Source organism: Melospiza melodia, chromosome 6, assembly GCF_035770615.1.
Source record: "Melospiza melodia melodia isolate bMelMel2 chromosome 6, bMelMel2.pri, whole genome shotgun sequence".
NCBI lineage: Eukaryota > Metazoa > Chordata > Aves > Passeriformes > Passerellidae > Melospiza > Melospiza melodia.
Genome location: NC_086199.1, coordinates 25451066 through 25472663, shown reverse-complemented (window position 1 = coordinate 25472663; position 21598 = coordinate 25451066). Strand labels below are relative to the sequence as shown.

At 39.3% G+C, this 21598-nt stretch overlaps 1 protein-coding gene across 2 annotated transcripts in view; it reads left to right on the top strand.

The window, feature by feature from the left end:
- Positions 1-21333, top strand: part of PRORP (protein only RNase P catalytic subunit) — a 38300-nt gene extending 16967 nt beyond the window's left edge. The window contains exons 5-7 of one of the 2 annotated variants that reach the window (XM_063160372.1): positions 18284-18432; positions 19057-19252; positions 20943-21333. In XM_063160372.1, coding sequence (XP_063016442.1) covers positions 18284-18432; positions 19057-19252; positions 20943-21071 — 474 coding nt within the window. In that variant the 3' untranslated portion in view covers positions 21072-21333. Of the gene's footprint in view, positions 1-18283; positions 18433-19005; positions 19253-20942 lie in introns of those variants that run through there. The other variant, XM_063160373.1, reaches the window with a different exon arrangement.
- Positions 21334-21598: the final 265 nt, after the last annotated feature.

Sequence of the window (21598 nt, the reverse complement as noted above, 5' to 3'; positions counted from 1 at the left end):
TGTGGAGTGGCACACATGTGGCATTTACAGCCTGCCTTGTGAGGCTCCTCAGTCTGCACAGGGAAGCACAGTGCTGAACTGAGAAGATGGAGAAGAGAAATAATGTGAGAGAAGTGGGAGGCAGAGCACAAAGGATGGAAAAAGCCAAGAGTGAAGGCCACTGAGGTCAAGCTGGCTGGCTGGGGTAGCATGAGAGTCCCATTTTGAAGAGAGGTGTGCTGTGATTTCTGCTTGACTAGAGAGGTGGTAAATGAGCAGTGTTTCTGAGGACTTAGGTTAAAGCTGTCCAGCCTGCCAGAAGCTGAATTATTTAACTTGTCAAAAAGCTAAATTATTTTGAGTCTCCAAGTGTGGGTCAGTCTGTGTCCTTTTCAGGGATTGATTACTGCATCTATTAGACCCAGTCAAGATATTGTTTTATAAACTTTTCTGTTAGAGGATGTAGTTAGTATGCAGTGTGGTTGAAAGAGAAAATGAGATTGTTGCTGTTTCTAACACACTCTTAAGTGTTACTATTTGCAAATTATTAGTTTCTTTGAAACCTGTCCCTTATGGGATTTAGAGAGAATGGCAAAATAAAGGATGTTGTTAAACACAAAAGAAGGCCTAAGATTTATGTGACAAAAACAGTAATTTAAATGCATTCTGGTCTAAATTTAAATTTAACAAAAAGTACTGTTGAACTTCATGACTTAGCTTCCAGAACTGCAGCTGTTCTGCTGAAGACCAAGACTCTAGCTCTTAGTCATATGATTAGAATGAGAATACATTGATGAAATTTTCCTCTCTGTTTCAAACAGCCTAACATTGGTAATTCCATGTCTTAGGCATCTTGGGGAGTGGCAAGGCACAGGTATCTTGAGGGATAAGAGGAGAGAGAAAAAAAGCAAAAGTTGAAGGTAAAATTTTTACTCATTTAATTCCCAAAGTGTTCTGACATTCTAGAAAGCTAGATATGTGACTTCCCAGGCAACTTCAGTCCTCATAGCCAGCACTTAGCAAATCATTATGAATATTATTGACTTGACAGATGTACTGGAACATCTTGTGGCAGTTTCTCTGATTTATGACACTCTTGGTTTGTAAATATAATCCCCAATTGCCCTTTTGTCCAGGTGGGTTTTATTCTTGGTCTGTTTCCGGGTAGAAATTATGATGTGGTTGCATAAATTACTCAATTCCTGAAAAAAAAATAAGGAGGCAGCATGAAGATAGGAAGAAAGATTTTTTTTTTTTTTTTGAGGTCTAGGGAATGGTGAGCCCATTTGATTTGAAGGCACTGCACACATAGTGACTGTAAAACTGCAACACCAGACAGCACCTCCTTTCAATCCATTGCTTCCTTACTGTAGCATTTTAAATTAGACATTAAAGTTGACTCCTTATTAAAAGATATTGTAGAATGGAAAGTATTTTTGCCATATTGTCAATAGAAAAAAAATCCAAATCTCCCTAAAGTCTAAAATGGTTCAGCCTTGTCATCTGCTGCTGCTGTACCTGATGGGTTTTGCCTGACTGAGTCAGTCACTGCACTGCAAGCATGTGGCTTGTAAACAGAGCTGTCCTGGCAGTTTAAGTAAGCAAAGTTGGTTCAGGCTGTGTCATGACGTGTTATCCTTTCCTCCAGATGTATCTAATTACATAAATCCTTACCCAACACAATCACATTTGGTACTCTCTGTAGTGCTCTCACCTTTCACCTTGTAAAGGTCAAGAGAGGGAATTTCCACACACTAACTGTCCGTTTCTCCTACTGAACAAACTGTGACATAGTTCTTAAGTGGATGTTTTCCTGTTTATGACAGGAAATTTTCTGCAGAAGTATTCCTTTGAAATGAGAGGAAGTCCCAGTACAAGCAGGATAGCTAGGCTGTAGAGACTGCTCTTGGATTGCAGAAGGGGAGTGAAGACATTTTGCTCTGCTTCAGCTACCCCTGAGCTGTGGAGGAGCAGGGTGGGAGGTGAAAGAGGGGTGAGGGAGCATGGTCTGCAGGAACAGACTGAAGAGTATTTTGCTATTCTTAATTTACAATGAGTTTGGTATATTTTAAATTAAGTATGCAGCCAGGCCCTTGTTTTTAGCTGTGCCCATCTGGTGTTAGAAGTAACTGAATATTTATTTCAAATGTGTATTGGATCAAAGCTAACTCACTATTCCCTTCTGCAAACAGTTTGGCAGTTGGGGTCAACTCTGCCCTAACTTTCCCCTCTCTAATCTCTGTATTAAACCCAGACATCTAAACAATTGGTGAAATAGTTCCAGACTGAGTTACTCAAGGCTGACAATGCACAAAGGAATAGTTTTTGCTCTTGCCAGATAATTTAAAGTGATTTCTTCTAAACTTAATCAGCACATCTATAAATGGACTACATGAGTTTTTGTAATTCCCATATAAATTGCAATAGGCCTGTAGAATAGCTGAGGAAGGCAGATCCTTGCTGTTCCTTCCCATCCCAGTCTGCTGGCAGCAGCCAGCACTCCACATCTCTGGCCTGAAGCAGGAGTCAGCTCCTGCCAGGAAAGGCACCAGAGCTGCCCCTTGCACCCCTCACAGGCTGGCACAGAAAGCCAGGCTGTGGCTGCTGGAACTGGGAGTGCTCTGTGGCAGGGGCAGGGAACACCTCATGTTTTGCTCCTCTTTCTTGTCTCCTCCTGGGAAAGAGCAGCAGGCTTGTTGAGTGGAGATTGCCCTCTGAACTGGGGAAGGGACTGAGAGAATTTTGCAGTAATAATACATGTGTCTAAACGTTACTGCATTTTCTTTTTCTGTATGTTAAAGATCTAAAATTATATTTAACAGAAGGATTCAAGGTTTAAAACATTATACTTTTAGTTATTCTAGTAGTTCTGTAGTGGTTATTGCTGGACTCCTGGCTACATTAGCAGTAGAGAAGAGAGTGGGTAGAGAGAGGTTGCAGTTCTGACAGGAAAGCTGGTAGTGGAAAAAAAGTTCCATCAAAATAAGGAAGAAAAATAGGACATAGGATAGTAGTCTACAGGAAAATGGTGAATGGCCCTGGTAAATTCTTGAAAAAACCCAGCTTTGGCCACAGAATTAAAGAACCTTGATGAATTACACTTTGTGTATTCAGCTCAGAGCCATTGCTCTGGTATGTACTGTATTCAATTTGCAAGGCTTATTTTCCAAATATAAGGACAATTATTACTACAAGAAAACCTCAACTCTTCAAGTAAAGGCAAGAATTTTAAAAAGAAGAAAAAAATAAAAACAGGGCATCTATGACCCACAATTCTCTTAGAATTCTCTTAGCTTAACCCAAATCAATTTTGAAACATAATTTTTCTTCTTTGAAATCTCTGCATAATGCCTATAAATCCTCTATGATGAAACAAGGAGAGCAAAAAACATACTGGAGCTTGTAGTGATTGAGAAGAATAGTGAAAACAACTTTCTCTCTTGAGTTCCAGTTACTAAACTATTTTTGAGGCCATGAGACACACAAAAAAATCAGCTCCTGTGCATACAACTATAGTTGACAAATACACATACTGGTATGCTCAGGTTTTCATGAGGTAATTTTTATGAGTCTTCAAGTCAGACTTAACCGTGCAACATGCCTAAAAAATCATCTGTACAGTTATTGAGACAGTGATGCTTTGTACAAAACATTAGCTCCACTCCATGAGCTGTCCTACAAAACAAGCAGTTATTAATAAATTTGACCCCAAAAACTCATCCATGGGAAAGAATTCTTTTCTTCTCTGACTCCTTTGGCAGCATCTGTGATTTGTTCAAGTACTTTACTGTCTGTAAATGAAGCAAGAATGAAGTAGATCCATGAGTCATTCTCTGTTCAGAATCAATACATCCAACAGAGGTCTTATTTGTCACACTGTGACAGTTCATCAATTCTGCCTCTGACCACCTCTTGTCTTACCACTCAACAAAGCAGTCAGACGTGTTTGTTCACTTGCTCTCAGCCTTTTCCATCTCTTTTTTTTTTTTCCCTGTCTTCTACTGGTGGTTCAAGTTTGCATTTCCATGATAACAAAACATTTGGCCTGTTGTTCATGGCTGGAGAGATTTTTATCTTTGCAACATGTGTTTCATTCTTTAGACCTGTACTTTCATTTCCTGTAAGTACTGCACAAACCATAAAGATGTTTTGGTGTTTTCATTGAAAATCACCTTCACTGTTTGTGTAACATGATCTTAGAAGAGAAAGAAGATCAAGCAGTAAGGGGTATTCTTGAAACTTCTCCTATTTTTAGTGGTGGAGATTCATGAGTGAAATATTCAGCATTGCATCCATATCTCATCAGTTACTTTCTGGGGGTTCCTTGGATATCCCAGCAGAAGAAATCAGTTCTTCTCTGAAGGCATATCTCAGAGATCAATACTAATCTGCTGAAATCTGTCCCTTCTATGTTGGGGCCATCCTAAAATAGCATAGCTCAAGCTCAAGAATTGGGGTCACCAGATGCAGAAGAACAAGGCTGTTCCAGGAGAGCTGAAGGAGATAGACTCAGTTGCCAGTGGAACCTAGAGGGAAGGCCTGGCCTGCAAGTTCTCCTCTCCCTGCAGCTCTTCTGAAACCTGGCAGCTCTTCTGAAACCTGGCAGCTCCTGGTTGTGGCTAGAAGAGAAATAGGAGGGCATTTAATATATTCAGCTTTGTATACCTGTACACTGTAAGTGCAGATGTATTGGACATCAGGGTGTCAGAGGTTCCAGAAGTATCCCACAGTTGGTTGGCATGGATGCTGCCACCCAGGAATGCCTGTGTTGCCCACACACCTTGAGCCACCAACTCTGGCTCTTCCCATAGCATTGTGCTCCACTGTCCCTCACTGCTTCTGCAGCACTGCCACAGGAGAGCAGGAGGTAGGTGGGACATCTTAAGAAGGGAAACACAAGGTCAGACTTGTGAATACAGGGAAAACTTTCTCAAAACTTTTAAATTTCCAATGTTGTGAAATGGGGGAGGGGAAGCTGACAGGATTCCCTGAGTAAATGCCTCATCGATCAGCTGTAAACAATTATTTTTCTTTTCAGAGGTTTCTGCTCTAGTTTTCCATTTCCTGGTGAGAATAGAGCACCAGAAATTGATCAAGCTAAAGAAATCTGACTATCAGACAATTTGACAGGTTCTGCCTGTTACTTTCTCTCAGAGTCAGATTCTTCCTGGTGTTGCCTCCTGTTACTATTTGCAGCCTTTGTTTCTGTCTATAAGATTAATAAAAACCCATGTGGTTAAATGAATTATCTCTATTGGTTTCCATCTGGTGTTATGATTTTTACCTTTGTATTTGGTGATAATAGCAAATCAAAAGTTAATGGTAGTACAGGAGCACCCAAGCACCAATCATACCTTTTTTACCAAGTGAATTTGCATCACATCTTTCATAATAAGATTCTTCTAATCACTAGGAATATAAGCTTGAAATTCAGCAGGGCAGAGTGAACCTGCCTTGATGATTCATTTCCCAGTGAACTTAGCAACTGTGGCAAGCAGGTTGGTTGTTGCATGTTGTAGAGAAGTCTAAAATCTAGGTGATAAAGTCAAATGAACATGTCTTCTGAACTGGATGAGTTTCTATCTTGCTGTTTTCACTTTGTCCCTTAGAAACCTCAAGATGAGGCTTTTCTCTGGGCAGCTCAACTGCTTCACATAATCATGAATTGTTAGTGTGGCAGTAAGAGGTGTGCTGGGCCTCCAAATTGGAAACCTGATCTTTGGGGAACTGAACTGCTTCTTTAGAAGTGATTTTCGTGCGAAAAATCTCCATAGTAGTGAGAGGCTATGGGAAGCAGGCCAGAAAGTGTGAAGACTGGGTTACTATAGTCCAGTCCTCTGTGAGAACAAATATTTGATTTGAATGTGAGAAGTGCTGGTTTCACTGTCATCTTAAAAGCAGCATAGGTAATCCTCAGGACAATGATTGTGTTCATTCATGTACACCTGGATTTATTTATATGCTTGAAAAGCTACCAATTTTGGTTCACACTTGGCCTTCACATTTAATGAGCTATTTCTGGTAAAAGTAGGAAAGAAAACATATTTGAAAGCTGTGTTATCTGGAGGTGAAAAGGTACAATGTAACAACAGCCTAAAGTCCATTTGGATTTATTTATGAAGCTGTGAAAGCCTAGTTTTTTGAACAGTATGTTATTCCTAAGGATCTCCACATATTAACATGATGTTTAATGATCCAACATTCCATTAAGCTACATTTGTTGTTTTTTCTCTAGTTGCATTCTATTTGTAAAGCAGGATTGGAAGAGACATTTATGTATAAGTAAATATACTTAAATTGAGATTATTAAATTATTATAACCTGCAATGAAGTTTAAAACTGAGGTTAAAGTAATTTTATTTCTTTTAATCTAGACTCATAGAAAATCAAGTACAATTGTAAACAGCTTTTAATCTAAATCTCTTCATAAACTGATTGTTTTGTGTTGTCTGGAACATGGAAATAGGAGCTCCTATTTGAATCTAGGAGACTGATTTTACCAGAATTAAAATTCCATTCTGGGGATGACAGTCGTGCTGGCAGTATTCTTGCTTGAAACCAATTCACAAGAATTCCTGTTTCAAACAATTTCTGAAAAATGGTAAGAGCTCTTCTTACCCAAAATACCATTGCCCATTAGAGGTGACATTCTGTATCAAACACTTCTTAATGCAAACCTCACCTTTTGCTGGTATTGATTTTGTACATCAGATACAGACATAAAAGGGAAGAGGCTATCCCTATTCTACTTTTTGCTTATTTTGTTTCAGGGTTCATTTGTGCAGTTCTTCCAAATAAGGGAGGGGAAACGAGGCAAGGCAAAAAACCTAAGGGTCAAAATAAAATAGTCCCCATGCTAATTCAGATTTATGCCTTTATCTGTGGTGTTAATCTAAATTAGATCAAATGAGATTAAACTCATATGTTCACTTGTGTTAATATAAGGAGGAGATCTCATTCAGATATCTGTCACTTCTCTGAGGACTGCTACCAGAGCTGTGCCATTAAGCTGGTATTGTACATGCTGAGACTTGAAACAATTTTGTTGCTTGGTATCATGTGAGGAACAGGAGTGATGCAGTAAGAGCACCAGTAGCAGGGACATAATAAGATGACTATGGCTACCTTTACTGCTGCTGTTCTTCAAAAAGTAACTCTTGTACAATAGAAATCTTCACTCCCATCCTTCAAGAAAAATGCCTAACTCAAGATCTTAAAAATTAGTACTTACAAACCATTAGATGAAGAAATAACCTTATAAGGCATAATTTGTGTTGGTGTTCTCATTTTTCTGTAGATCTCCATAAAGTAAACATTCAAATCTTCTATTCTGTAGAAGATAATAGTAATAATACCGTTATTATTTCCTAAATATGATGCCCCAAAATTACATTTTAAAATCACTTGGAATATTTTATCTCTGGCATTGTAATTATTTGCCCCATATCATTGTTAGGAAGCCTTTTTCTTAATGAGAAATTCTGTTTCAAGTATTTTATATATTTACTACATGCATCTACTGATTTTTCCTTTCCACCCAGAGATACTACCTTGTGATGCTGTTTCTTCTTGATTTGTTATTCACTGGTCAGTTCTTTTATGATCTAAATAGTTCTTTTCACAGTTCTAGCTGGATATATGCATTGAATTTTAGTGAGTCAAAAGCTAAAGAGGTTGTCAAAATTATGTAATCATTAGGTACTCTATTTCCAACCAGTTTAATGAAAGATTAATTCCTTCTTCTAATTTTTCTGAATAGTTTCTACCATTTCCAGCTGCTGTATTGTCCTCTTATTGCACAATGCTTCCTGTAGTGACTGTTAAAACTGAACCTGTGCTTCTGTCACATGGTTAATAGCAACTTATCTCTTAGATAAATCAGAGAATATTAGTGATACTTGTGCCTGTCCTTATTGTCCAGCATTTATCCACTTACCTGCTCGCTTCTATGCTTGACAAAAAGGAAGCAGTGAGTTTGCAGTAATATTTCTTCTGCCTCTAATATTTTGAATTTTTGACTCTTGAGCTTTTAAGGAGTCCAGTTGACATGGCTGAGCAAGCTGTGTACAGTGTGTGCCATAAGCTCTCTAACAGCAGCTAAAAGCCTGTTCAGTTCCACTGCTTCTGAAGTAGTTGTTATTCATTAATTTTTCCTGACTTATGTGGTATACCAGTGTGGTAATATTAATCTTGTTGCTGCCTTCTCTCCTTTTTTATTTCCTAATTGTGTGATACTTTGGTAAACCAGATAGTGCTTCCACTATACACTAAAAAAAATAAAAGTATGATGCAGGTGTTTGTTAAAGCTGTGGTTCTCTGGAGTTTGAGCTTCTACACTCAGTGCAAGCTTAACAAAAGGACACTGGAATACCTATTTCTTGACTACTGCCTGTACTACTGCTTGATTGATTGACTGATTGTTTGATAGGAGTTTTCTTCCACCACAGCCCTAAGTTGTCACACATTTGGATAAATAAAGTGGAGTAGTAGTAAGAGGGTTGCAAGTAATCATAGAGCAGAACCAGACAGTCCTAATGAGGTGATTTGGTGGTGATTTACCATGCTCCCTGTGAGGAGCAGTTACCCTGGGCTCGGCCATCATCAATGTCACTACTCTGCTTTCATCATCACAAGTCACATACTCCATGTCCCTGTAAAACACTGCACTGAGCTGTGTAAATCTGTTTGTGGGGAATGGCCATACATCTCAATAGGGAGAGGAAGTGTCCTAAAGAATTGGAGGGTTTTGACATTTTCACTTCTAGTTTATATGTATGTATCTGCATATTGTGCCTTTAGAAGTGAAATCTCTTAACTTTCCATTGAATGGGCATTCCCAAATGGGCTTTCAGAAATTTGAATGCTATAGGTTAGGGATTTCTTTTTTGTCATCCCACCCACTCTCATTTCCACAAGCCTATTTAGTCTACCAGCCTAATTAACATAACCTTAACATAACCAGTAATAAAACACAATTTTAACCATTTGCCATCTGATAAATTTGGTAAACAAAACACTTCTGAAATTATAGTTCTGTTTTGAACTTGAGCACTGATGTTCAGTCCTCGATGCTCCAAAGTTGTTAGCTGGGTATCTGCATCTTTTCCGTGGAAATGGACAGAAGAGGCCAAGATGCAACATAATTCCTCAAAAGTGCTGGCTGATACAGTCATATGGATGAAAACTGCAATTCTGGAAACTGTAATTCTGTGTCCCCAAGCTAAAAGTTGCTTTGAAAAATAGATCCTTTTATGAAATAGGGCTGGGGCTTGGGAGTGGTTCCTACTTGGCTTCTGTTGCCCAAGCCTTTCATATTTTCATATTCGCAAGCTTGTTTCTCTTGACAAGGGGAAAAAATGGATAAGTACACAAAGTTTTTCATATAATTCGTTGTTCCCAGGAGGCCCAGCCTTTAGGCAAATGTCAAATATCATCTATAATTAACTTGTGGGAGCTGACAATATCATCTGTTTGTCAAATTGCTGTATCTTTAAAGTTAACAAAAAATGCTTCAGCTAAAACAGTGACCTGCCCAGTGTCTAGCTATTGAGTATTGCAGACTGCTGCCAATATACTTACATGAAAACCATCGAAGTACAAAAATTAGATCTTCTGGATTTTAGCTATCATGGTGAGCTTTCACAGACTTCACTGCCTAGGATGTCCAGACATGGACACTGCTGGCAGTGTTACTAGTAGTAAAATGGCATGAGTCTGCAATGATCAAAATTAATGGTTGTGTAAGATAAATAATGCTGACCCACGTTTTACATCAGCTGCATTACACTGCATCAGGTTTTTGTTGGTTTTGTAGGAACAGTGAGTTTCTTGCCAGGGCAAGCCTTGATCCAGCTGAGACAGTTGAACTTCTGCCTCATGGTCCTGGCAGTGCAAGGTGTGCTGATGGATGTGAACGTCTCCTGGGGTTTTTCCAGTCTGCTAAATACCAGTTATGCTCTCAGCAATATTAAACAGATTTCCTCTGGGGTTCCTCCTTGCTGAAAGCCTTGCTTTCATGGTTGGCCCAGGACAGATAGGTCTGACTCTGACCATGCAGCTGCTCCTCCATCTCAGACCTTTGTGCTTTAGTTTGCTTCTGCTGATTTTTGTAGTGTTGAAGAATAACATTTTATATGTTCATATTAAAGAACATTTTCCTCTTTCTGACCTTCACAGAGAAATCACCACTCGTTTCAGTAGTGTTTGTTAATGTATTTATGTGCTAAGAGCTGCAAAGGTTCTTATTGAAACAATTGTTTTCAAAGGTGTATGGAAGTTTTGAAGGTAACCTCTATATAATAATCAGTAGCAGGCAACTGGAAAATAATACTGAGAAACAGCAGAAAGATAGTGTGAAAATTGTGTTATAAATATTTGCTGCATGTTGTACTCTGATGCTTTTTTGCAACTGCAAGTTGTCAGTTTACTGATGTTTCCTCGGTTATCATGTCATTCTACCTGGATGTCTGTTGTCCTGTGAGCTTAGAAATAGTCCTTATGTTACAGTGTTTCTGGAGCTGTCAAGTTTATTAAAATGTGGGATGTCTCTGCTGAAGCACAGGTTTAATATTCCACAACAGCATCATGCCTGTGCCTGCTGTAACAGCGATGTCCCCAGCTGCTGCAGGACTTTCCTCAAAGGACAAAAGTATTGTCTGGGACTTTAGGACATGGGGAAAACACTTAGCATCAGACAAGACCTGTCACTCTGTACAGACATGTGCTTAGGACAGTGGTGAGAGCTCAATGTTAGTACCTTTTAAACTGTCAGTTTCAGTCTGACAAAGCCATTTCAGTCCTGCCCCGAGTTATTTCCTATCTATGGAAAGGATCAGTCAAGCTTGTGCTTTCATTTTCACCACCCAGAGATCCTGGTCACATTTTGGATTTTCAACACTTAAATACAGCTTCTGACCCACGCTGAAAATGTTAAGACTGGCACAGCTGCATTGGGCTCACAAACGTTCCTTTGAAACAGCTACATTGTTTCTAGTTCATTTCCTATGGCTACATTTTAACATTGTTTCTATGGTAGGAGAAACTCCCTTATTTCCTTAAAGTCTTTGTATACAGTGTTCTGATAATTGTAGAAAAGCAAGAGTATCAATGTCATTGCAAACACTGGATTTCCAGTGAAAGAAGGCAGACCCCTGAAGCTGTGACTTCAGTTGGGAAAATTATTCCATTTACAGTCAGTGCCTCTGACAGGTGAAGTTCCACATCTGAATCTTACGCAAGAATAAGTAAAACTTCATGCATTTTCATTTTTATTTTACTTTCTTCCTCAAGAATATAGAGATGATGTATGTGTAATATTGGTGCAATGAAGCAATGTGTAGTGATCAGTAAGAAAATACTGTTAAAGAAACAGCAGTGCAAGCAGAAAGAATTCAAGGATGGGAGCAAAGGATAATATTGGTATGTGGAAATGCAAAGGGAACACTTTCAGGTTTTACATGTTTCTTTTACTACTTTTGTATAATCACTGGTAGGCAGTATCACCTAACTCCTCTCCTTGGTGTGAGGGGTTGAGACCTTTTAATATTTTGTAAATCTTCAGGTTTTGGTACAAAATAGTAGTCTCTCAGGAGATATCTGGATTAAATCAAACCCACATAAGCTGCCCCTTATGCATTGTCAAGATCTTGGTATTTATTCTTTTTTACAAGAAAGAAGATGAGGAAAAGGAGAGGTAAAAGTATACAGTGTTAATCAGCTATGGAGAAAAAATATCTCAAAGATCAGAAAAGGACAAATACCTTTGTCCTTTTACATGACTCTAGAAAGGAAGACCTTCAGAAAATTCAAATTCATGAACAAAAATGCTTTAATACCAGCCTACAACTGCAACAGAAAATGTTAAATTTTAATTAAAATAGAAAAAGTTAATTGTTAGTAGTGGGCTACAGTTAATGGTGAATTGGACATATTCCACTCACTACCCCAGAAAAATGCTGCTTTATTTCAGATTTCAGATTCACCCTTCTCTTCCATCATTATTCCTACTTCATAATTGCTGACACAGCATCAAAGGGTCTGCTTGTACATTTAAATCAACATTACCTTTTTTAGTAAGTGATTGGGAAAGAAAAAGGTATTGTAGTTGCTTAACAAAACTTTTGGATTTAGAAACTTCACTGGCACTGAAGTAACTTGCAGTATTCAGCTTCCAAAAATGCAGTTAGACAACTGAAGAATATTTATTTCTTGAATTGTAAGAGTCAGAAAAAATTGCTCGTTCTTCTCTTTTGCAACTTGTACTATGAAATTCAGCAATTCCTCAAATGTCCATATCTTCTTTACTCATAATTTCTAGAGCTCTTTGCATTGTTCATTTAATAGCATGCTAACTATTGTCACTACCCATTTTTCTTTTTTTATTTGTGGATGAACTTCATTCGTCTGTACATCATGATGTTAAAAATATTACCATTCAAAAGCAGAGACATTCAAAAAGTGTGAGCAAGAATATTCACATTAAAAGGTTTCTCAGGTGTAAGGTCTGACATAGTGGCTGAGATCTTTTGATGACAGTGCTTTCTAAAATGCCAGATTCCAAACATCCAATGGCTCTTCCACGTGATGATCCCCTGCCTACCTCCCTATCCATCATATCATACACATTTTAATTCCATGTTTAAATTGTGTGTATATGTCTTCACTCTCAGCATGCATCCCACTGTGATTCTGTTAATTCTCATAGGAAATACTGCTTCACTGTCCATCAGATTACTTGTGCTTTTTGGGAATAAGACAGAGCAGGATATGACTGTAATTAAATAGAAAATACCTATTTCAAAGCCTTCTTTTCTTATATGGCTCTGCTGGGAAGGAGAGGCACCTATCCCACCCTCTCTGCTCAGGAGAAATTCATAAAACTCCTACCAAATCTGAGATTGATTTACACAGTTTTGGTTTGTATTGTGATGTTCTCTGAGTAGAATAAAAGACAGGGGTGGCTCTTCAAGATTGTTTGAAATCGGAAACTTTACCTACAGTTTATAATATAGCAGAATGCAGTGTCAGGGACTATTTACAAACATGTTACTTCTACATTCAGAATTGTTTCAGGGATTGTCTTGAGCAGATTACATCTTCAATTGGATTCAAATGGAGTTGTAATTAAAGATATCCCCATTACTGGCATAACAGCCAGGGTATCCTGAATACAGAAAAATGTAAATTGTGCTATTGCTTCTGTATCTGACCTGAATATATTTGCAGTTACTCTGCTTCATTCTCCCCACTACTCAGGATTCAAGATGGTTCATTAGCTTGGTCACAGTCCATGGAGTATTGCTCTAGTCAGTTTGACCTGAAAGTAATGTGTTTACATTCAGGCAGTGTTACAACTGAGCCAAGTCCTCCAGGCAGTGGGAACACTGGACTATGCAGGAGCACCAGGTGTCTTGGTACACCCTTGGTACCAGTCAGTTTGCACCTGGCTGCAAAAGCATCTTCAGTCTCTGAATACAGACTACTCTGCAAGTAGCACAGCTGTAGTTGGGAATTGCCTCATCAGAGCAAACTGAGGCTACTGTACCATCCTCAATCTATATTAAATCAACTTGGGAATCTGCTTCTGTGATTTAGTTTTCCTGCTCAATCAATAACCTGCCTTTGATTAATAGTGCTGACTGTTAAGAGTAACAGCTAACATCTAAAAGTGAACTGCAAATTTTAATGAATTGTGATAGGGAGTTAAGACATATCTGTAGTGAATGTGTCAAGAGAGGATAAGTCAGTTCCAGGTGCAGAGTCAACGCAGACAGGTTAAAGCACGTTAAACACTGTGTGATAGCCATCACTGATGTGTGAAGAGCTGTCACTGGGAGAGTTTTGCATGATGATGTGTTACATCAATTTCAATAGTCTTTCTGTGACACAGGATACAAATATTCCCTACAATATTGTTTCTGCAGTGTTGCAGAGATCCTTGGTGTTGTAAGGGATAATTCCCAGGAGTTACCTGCTGACTGTCTAAAGAGCAGAAAGTAAATCAGGCTGATTAATCTCTGTGACTGTTACTTATTCATCCATCACTGCTTTCCCTTTGAGGTAGCTATGCCCATGCAAGTAAGGGACAGATAAACTCCAGAGAAATCAAGAAACATGTATACTGCCCCTGTATTTGAGTTAAGAGGACTTGAGACTAATTTACACTGTGTCATCCATAATGATGTAGAGAATATAAGAAGCATTTGTGTTTGGTGCTGTGGTAATGATCTTGAATGTGGTTTGGTGAAATTACCAGGCTCAGTGAGAAAGTCCTGCCTTTCTTGCAAGCAGCACACATGCCTTCCTTGAGTAGCTGGCTGGGGCAAAAATCTCTGGCATCTCATCGTGTCTCTCTCCTGTATGTGGGACTGAAGTAAACAGGTTTTTATTGAGCTTATTTTCTTGATCTACAGTATGGAAAAAGTGACCAAAAATGGTGAAACTCTTAAGTCAAATAAATGTAATCATGACAGGAATTCATTTATAGAGTCATAGAATGCTCTGAGTTGGAAGGGACCTGCAAGGATCATCAAAGTCCCAACTCCTGGCCCTGTGCAGGACACCCCAAGAATTGCACCTTGTCCCTGACAGTGTTGGCCAAATGCTTTTTGAACTCTGTCAGGCTTGGTGCTCTGACCACTTCTCTGGGGAGCCTCTTCTAGTGCTCAACCACCCTCTGGGTGAAGAAGCTTTTCCCAGTGTCCAGTCTAAACCTCCCTTACCCAGTTTCAGGCCATTCCTTGGGTCCTGTCACTGGTCACCAAAGAGATCAGTGCCTGCCCCTCCACTTCCCCCTCTCCCATGGAAGCTGTGACTGCAGTGAGGGCTCCTCTCAGTCTCCTCCAGGCTGAACAGACCAAGTGAGTGACCTCTGTGCTGTTCATAGGGCTTCACATCCAGCCCACCATCTTCATTGCTCTCTTTTGGATGCTCTCTAACAGCTTAATATTTTTTTAATATTGTGGCAGCCAAAACTGTACCCAGGACTCAAGGTGAGGCCACACTAGTGAAAAGTAATGTGGGACAATCACTTTTTTGACTGGCTCCAATTGCGGGCTAAACTTTGGAGACAGTGATCGTGCCCAGCCCTACCTGACAGTACAGCAATGGCAGCTCTGAACCTGTGGTCTGTGTTGGGCTTTCTTTTGCATTTTTATAGCTTTGGTTGGGTGGGAGACAGCACTAACAATAGGTGAAAAGAGCAGTAATAGAGCAGTTTGTTGCTCTTATTAGCAGATGACCTGTAGGTGAGTTTTGCTTTTAAATGGCAGTTAGTGAACCCAGATGTTGAAGCAATGTCAAACATGATTTATTCATAAAAAATGTGATTTAAATATTTTTGGTGGTTACTTACTTCTTCGTGCTCTGTGTGTATATGGGTGAGTCACCTTTTGCTGAATCACTGAGTGGTGTGCCTCCCAGCAGCAGTGTGCAGGGATTTCCCATTTCACAAATGGGAATCTACCAGTAGTACCTCATGAGAAAGCTACCTCAAGGTAAGCATTGAAACTGGGGACACATGGCACAGCGTGATCTGGTGATCAGAAAGGGACTGGCAGTGAAGTCTTAGGAAATCTGTATCCTGCTCTGCTCATAGTTCCTGGTATGAGTTAGAGTAATTAACCTGTCTTCCTTGTGCTCCATTGTACACTCATGCAACTTCTGCAGATACTAGATTAATAAAATACCCTTGACTTTTTAAATGAGAGATCACTACTGCTGTTTTTGTATTAACACCATGATGTTCAGTTACTTTCCTGTGTGACTGAAAAAGTGTTAGTGTGTCTCACATCTTCCTTTCTTGAGAAGCAGCCAGGTGTGGGAGTAGGCACACTCAGGAAACCCCCATGTAAGTTCTGTGACTCCTTGTAGATCGCCCCCATTAAGTGCCCAAGCCTAAAGTGATAGAAAAGGCTCTTTAGTGAAGTTGTGTCAGGTAATGGGGGTGTGCAGAACAAAATTATCTTTATCTTATGAAAACAAAAGTAATTTCTATCTTTTGTATTTTAGTTGTGTAAGTAAGGTGTGTTAAGTAGAGGAGGGACAGTGCGTTGTTATGTAAGCAGCAGTTTCAAAATTTTGAAATGCTGACTCCCTTTAATTTCACTACATTTTAAGCCTTTGAATTTTTCCATTGCTGTAGCTAATTTATACCAACCTCTCAATTTTCTCCCAGAAGCACTTCACACTAGAAAACCTCATATGCTAAAAATATGTAGGACACGAAAGTCCACATGACTAACAGGTACAAAGTACCACTAGTTACAACTTCCAGAAAGAAAGACCTACAGGAGCTGAATCCAAGAATACTTGGGAATAGCTACTATTGACCAGTCTGTATGTGGAGCTGCTGGTTTTTATCTTCTTTTTTTTTCACATGATTTTTTGCTAACCTTTCCTTAATGTAGCAAAATGTTAGGTAAAAAGAAAAAATATTTTCATTTGGAATTTCTAAGGGTTTGCTAAAGTTATTCGTTGTTATTATTTCTTCACGGTTGACTTCTGTACCTGAAAATGTGCAGAAATGTGGATGCAGTAGTTACATTCCTAACTTTAATTATCTTTAATGAACTCAGATTAACCAGCTTAATTCTCCTTTGGTATTTGAATCCAGCTATTTGCAGGACTGGTTTGGTGCATGAGAAGTTATTGCATTTGGCCTTTTCCTGCTCACATTATGTTTTGTTTGTTTTAACCAGGGAAAAGTAGATTGTACCAATATCCAGTGTGATCTCCTGGAAGCAGGAAGTCAGTTCCAATAGGTATTGTTAGGTGTTTGTGCTTTTCATTAGCACCAGGGTCCTCTGTCTGTATGAAAACAGAGCCTTTAGTCTCTCAGAATCAATACTGGCAACAGCAACTTACGGCTTAACACTTAAAATTAATGTAGAAAATCTTCTGGCTTCCTCTCCCAGATCTCAGATCCAGATTCATGGCATGTCTCATTTGAGCCATCTGCAGGTCCCTTCCTGTGAAGGGCAGTCCCACGTTTCCTGTCTCACCACCTCCAGCAATGTATTCCCATCAGTCATTGAACCCTTGACTCAGGCCTGTCTGCTGGGTTGTGCTCAGCCCTACAAAAGTCTTTTGTTGGATCAGTGAGCTCGTGTGTAGTTGTGATATAGATGTGACACAACAGAAGTAGTGAGATTGTACAGCTTGAGAGAGGACTGAATAGGGCTGGTACTTGCAGGTAGATGAAACTAAATATATTGTAAAATGGCACACAAAAGTTACATGAATAATTCTTTCTAGCCCCTGAATCAAAAGCAAATTATACCAAAAAATGTGAAGGATCACAAATAGGAGGAAAAGAGGGTAAAGAGTAAGAGAAAGAGAAGGGCAATTAAAGGTATTAAAGGGAGAAGAAGTAACAAGGAAGAGGGAAGTAGCTAGAAAAGCAGGAATGATTAAAGAATGATCAGGAGATTGTATGATGGCAAATAGTGGTAACAAATGCAGGTAAAAATTAGAAAATACCTTTCCCTGGTCATTGAGCATACTGTCCTTGTCTTTCAAATACAATAGATGCATGAATCCCAAGAAACAATTCTTCTGTCTTTCTGGGTCGAACTGACACGCCCACGGTTTTGTGAGCAGTCCACAGCAATAACGTGGATGCTGAAAGGCAGAACCTTTGCCCTCCCTGAGCTCAGTCTGGGTGAAGCAGGGAGGGAAAGTCCCAGGCACAAGTGCCTGTCCTGAGAAGCACTTCATGCAGAACAGGCACAGCCCTGAGAGACGCTGGAAGTCCCTCTGAGTTTACCCCTGCTGTGTTGGTTCACAGGCGGGCGGCTGATGTGGATGTGGTTTCCATAACGCCTTAGTCCCGAGGTCACGGATTTCCATGTCCTGCCTCCTCCCCGCAGGGCCGAGGAGGTTCTCCAGCTCCAGCAGGTGGGGCTGGAGAGGCGGTGTGCTCAGGGCTCCCGGTGCTCCGTGATCACCGTGGGGATCACGTAAATCCAGCGTGATTCATTCCCTCGCCTGACTTGGAAATTCTGACATCTCCGTACAACTCTGCCCGAGGTTGTTCATGTCATTTGAACTGCAAGAGCTGGGGTATGGAAGCACTGTATTTGCTGTGTGGTTGAGAGCAGCTTCCTTCAATGAATTGATTTGTTGTGCCTTTTTTCCTTTGTGATTAGGGAATTTAATTACTTATCTGCTTAATTCACGTTGCAGTTAAGAACTGTGTGAAACGAGAGTAGTCTAGAAGTCCCTCTAGGTGAGACACGTGAAAGTATTCCATGTCACTCAGATTTTACAGCTAAGAAAATCTTTGGGTTTGCTTTGTTTTCTGCAGCTGTTTGATGCTATCAACTGCCTGGCAAAGGAGAATGCCCGGTTGCTTGTGCTGGGCCGCAAACATATGCTGACAAACTCTTCAAATTGGAAAAGAGAAATTATGAAGGAGATGCAGAGTAAGGCAGACTTCTTCTTTGCTGAAAATATGTAAGTTGAAGAAAACAGCTCAATATAATAGAGACCAATGCCTGATTTATGTACATTTTTCTCTAGCTTTTAGTACCATTACTAGTATCTTTATCTGTGTCTGTGAAAGAACCATATCCCTTGCTACACTTGCTTCAAAAGTACATAAGGAGTTGCATTGGGAAAACTTTCATCACTTAGAATCATATTGACAGCTGTATTGTTTATTAGGATTTATGACTGATAAAACCACTGCCAAGAGCACAGTGCCCTGAACTACAGAATTTCTGGTAGCATCAGTGTGCAGTTGTGGTCTGCTGCTGTGTGGGGGTACACTGTTGAGTTTTAGCAGTTTTGTTCTATACAGCACAGTATTGTTAAACTTTGTGGCAGGAGATTATATTGTTCTATTATCAGATTGTGAGAAGAGGAAAAAAGTCCTCTAAGTAGCACGTGATTAATTTTTATTGCACTCAAGCTTTTGGTGCCCTGTGGTAAACCATTTTTTATTTTAGAGGGAACTAGAGTAGCGGTGGGAATTTTCAGTGTTACTGATGAATACATCTTGATCAGCATTTGAATCACTTCCTGCAGGCACTCACTGCCTTGTGAATGACGTCTGTCCTTTCCATTTGTTTTGTGAAGCTCTGAAGATGACCCCTTCTTGCTGTATGCCACTCTCCGCTCGGGCAAGCACTGCCGGTTTGTCAGCAGGGACTTCCTGCGGGACCACAAGGCCTGTCTGTCCGACAGCGTGACACGCCACCTGTTCCGCAAGTGGCAGCGCGGCCACCAGATTGTGTTCTTCCCTGCTGCAGCAGGAAGGAGCATCAATTTCTTGGTAAGTTTTCCCGCTGCAGTCAGAAAACACACAGAGCATATTCATTGAAGATACATTATTTCAAACCCTAGAAGGCAAAATGTCATGTTGAAGCCTAAGAAATGGATTTGTAGCAGTATGCTCAAAACTCCCATGTTAACTGAAAACCCACTGGATTCACAAAGCATGCCACAAACCAGAAAACTGTAAGAGAGCCAAGAAATGCTACCTAAATGTTTAAAATGGAAATAAAAGTTAATGTATACAAATATTTCCAGTGCTGGAAACTCTGTAACCATTAGTGGTCTCAGTAAAACCTGAGTGCCAATGTTTTAATTTATTTTAAATTTTGAAATCCCTTACTCTCCTCTGCAGCACTATTATAAAATATCGTACTTCCAATTATAGAGTTTCTTTCATCTTTATTTTAAAGAAGCTGGAAAATACAGGCATTTCAGTATTCACTGTAATAGTAACCTAATGTAGGTGTAAAGTTTCATGAGGGAAAGCCCATAACAGTCAAGTTTATAGTTAGTGTTCAGCTACAGAAACTGCAGTAATGTCATTTTATGGCAGAATACTACTTTTGTCTAGCAGATATGTATCCTTGTGAACAGTACAGTAACAGGAATGCAGCTGTTAAGATTTTTCTAGGGAAAAATCCATCATGTGACATTCTACATGCAGTTCTTTTGTTATCTGCTGTCTGTATTGTTACTGCCTGCTTAAAGGAATACTGCACCTATGCCGATTAATTTTCTTCCTTTGCTGGTTGAAATTGTAAAATAACATTCATGATTACAAACAGAGATAGCAGTTTGTAAGAATGACAGCCTTTCATTCTTTGTTGCCATACATACATTACTTCTTATGGAGCCAAACAATGAATGGTGGGTCACCTGAGCTAAGCTAACACAGCTTTAGCTGTTTCTTTCTCTTGTACAAAGGGACTATTAATTTTCACATCTTAATTCCTATACAAGAGATTTGGGTGATTGATATTCCCAGCCATAGCTGTCTTCTAAGTTTTTCTGGAAGCTACCACAGTAAAGCAGACTTCCAAGACTATACATATAGAGTGATAGTATGTCCTGGGAACCATAATTACCAACCAGTAATGTTTCTTTTGTATTTGTCTTATATATGTTGAATTAGTGTACCTGCAATGTAATAGACCTGAAAGATTGTTTATTCTTTTTGTTCAACCAGATGCTTCTAAAAGTGTTAGTGATAAACCCTTTTCTTACTTCTCCTTGGGACAGAGCAAGTCAGCTCTGTAAATAGACACACTGGGAGAACAAATGCAAGATGTCATTAATGTCATTAAATCCTACACTCCAGCCTATAAACTCCACATCCTGAGTAATTCCCATATGATTTCATTTAACTGAACAGAACAACAATCATTTTGTCATTTCTAGTAATTGAGTGCATTATCCTGAAATCATTATTATCTAGTGCAGATTGAAGACAGAATTTATAATGACACCTAGACCACAAAATACTAGAAGATAGTTTAGTTTTTCCTCCAGTACTAAAATTTAGAATTTGTTTTGTATAAGAAAATAAAAATAGAGTTGTTAAGAGATAAAACTGTGGAGACTTCTAAGGTAAGCATTGGAAGTTGTAACTAACTACCTGTAACTGATATTTCAGTAATACTTTGTACAAAGTCTAAAAAAAATGTTTTCTCTGTGTTTTTTCCCAACAGCCAGCTTTGCGTTACGACTGTGTGGTACAGACCACAGGTGATACATGGCATATTCCCTATAAAGATGTTTTTGAGGAAAAATATTCATATCAAATACCAAGAAAATGGCTCTGCATTCACCAGAAATGATGAAGAATGTAATTGGATAAGCTGAAGCGCCCTCTTTTTTTTTTTTTTTTAATTAAATCTCTGTTGCTGGCTAGGAGAATTCAGCAGGACAGTTATGGGGTGAGGTGTGTTACTAAAGAAAATTGAGTGACTGCTTTTGACAAAATCATTCCTGCATACATCTCTTAACACCAACAGTGGTGGTCCAGTGGGGGTGAATTATGTCCATTATTTTTACAGGCAATTTTTGATTTGAATTAAAACTTGCTTTTTCCTGTTGGAATTGGAGTTTGGGCATTTTTATCTTTTATTTTTTCTCAAGCTTTTCATCTGCATTGGAATAAACTCTGTACATTGAAGAAATTAAGCAAGACTTGCAAAGTACCTTCAGAGTTTGTGGTGCTGAGCTTGCACGAGTGTTGCACAATGTCTGCCTCTAGTCAGTGGAGCTAAGGGGGATAAATGGTGCATTTACCATTCACCAGACACACACAGACCTAAGACTTCCTCACTCTAATTAGAGTTTGTTTGATAACATAGAATGCAAG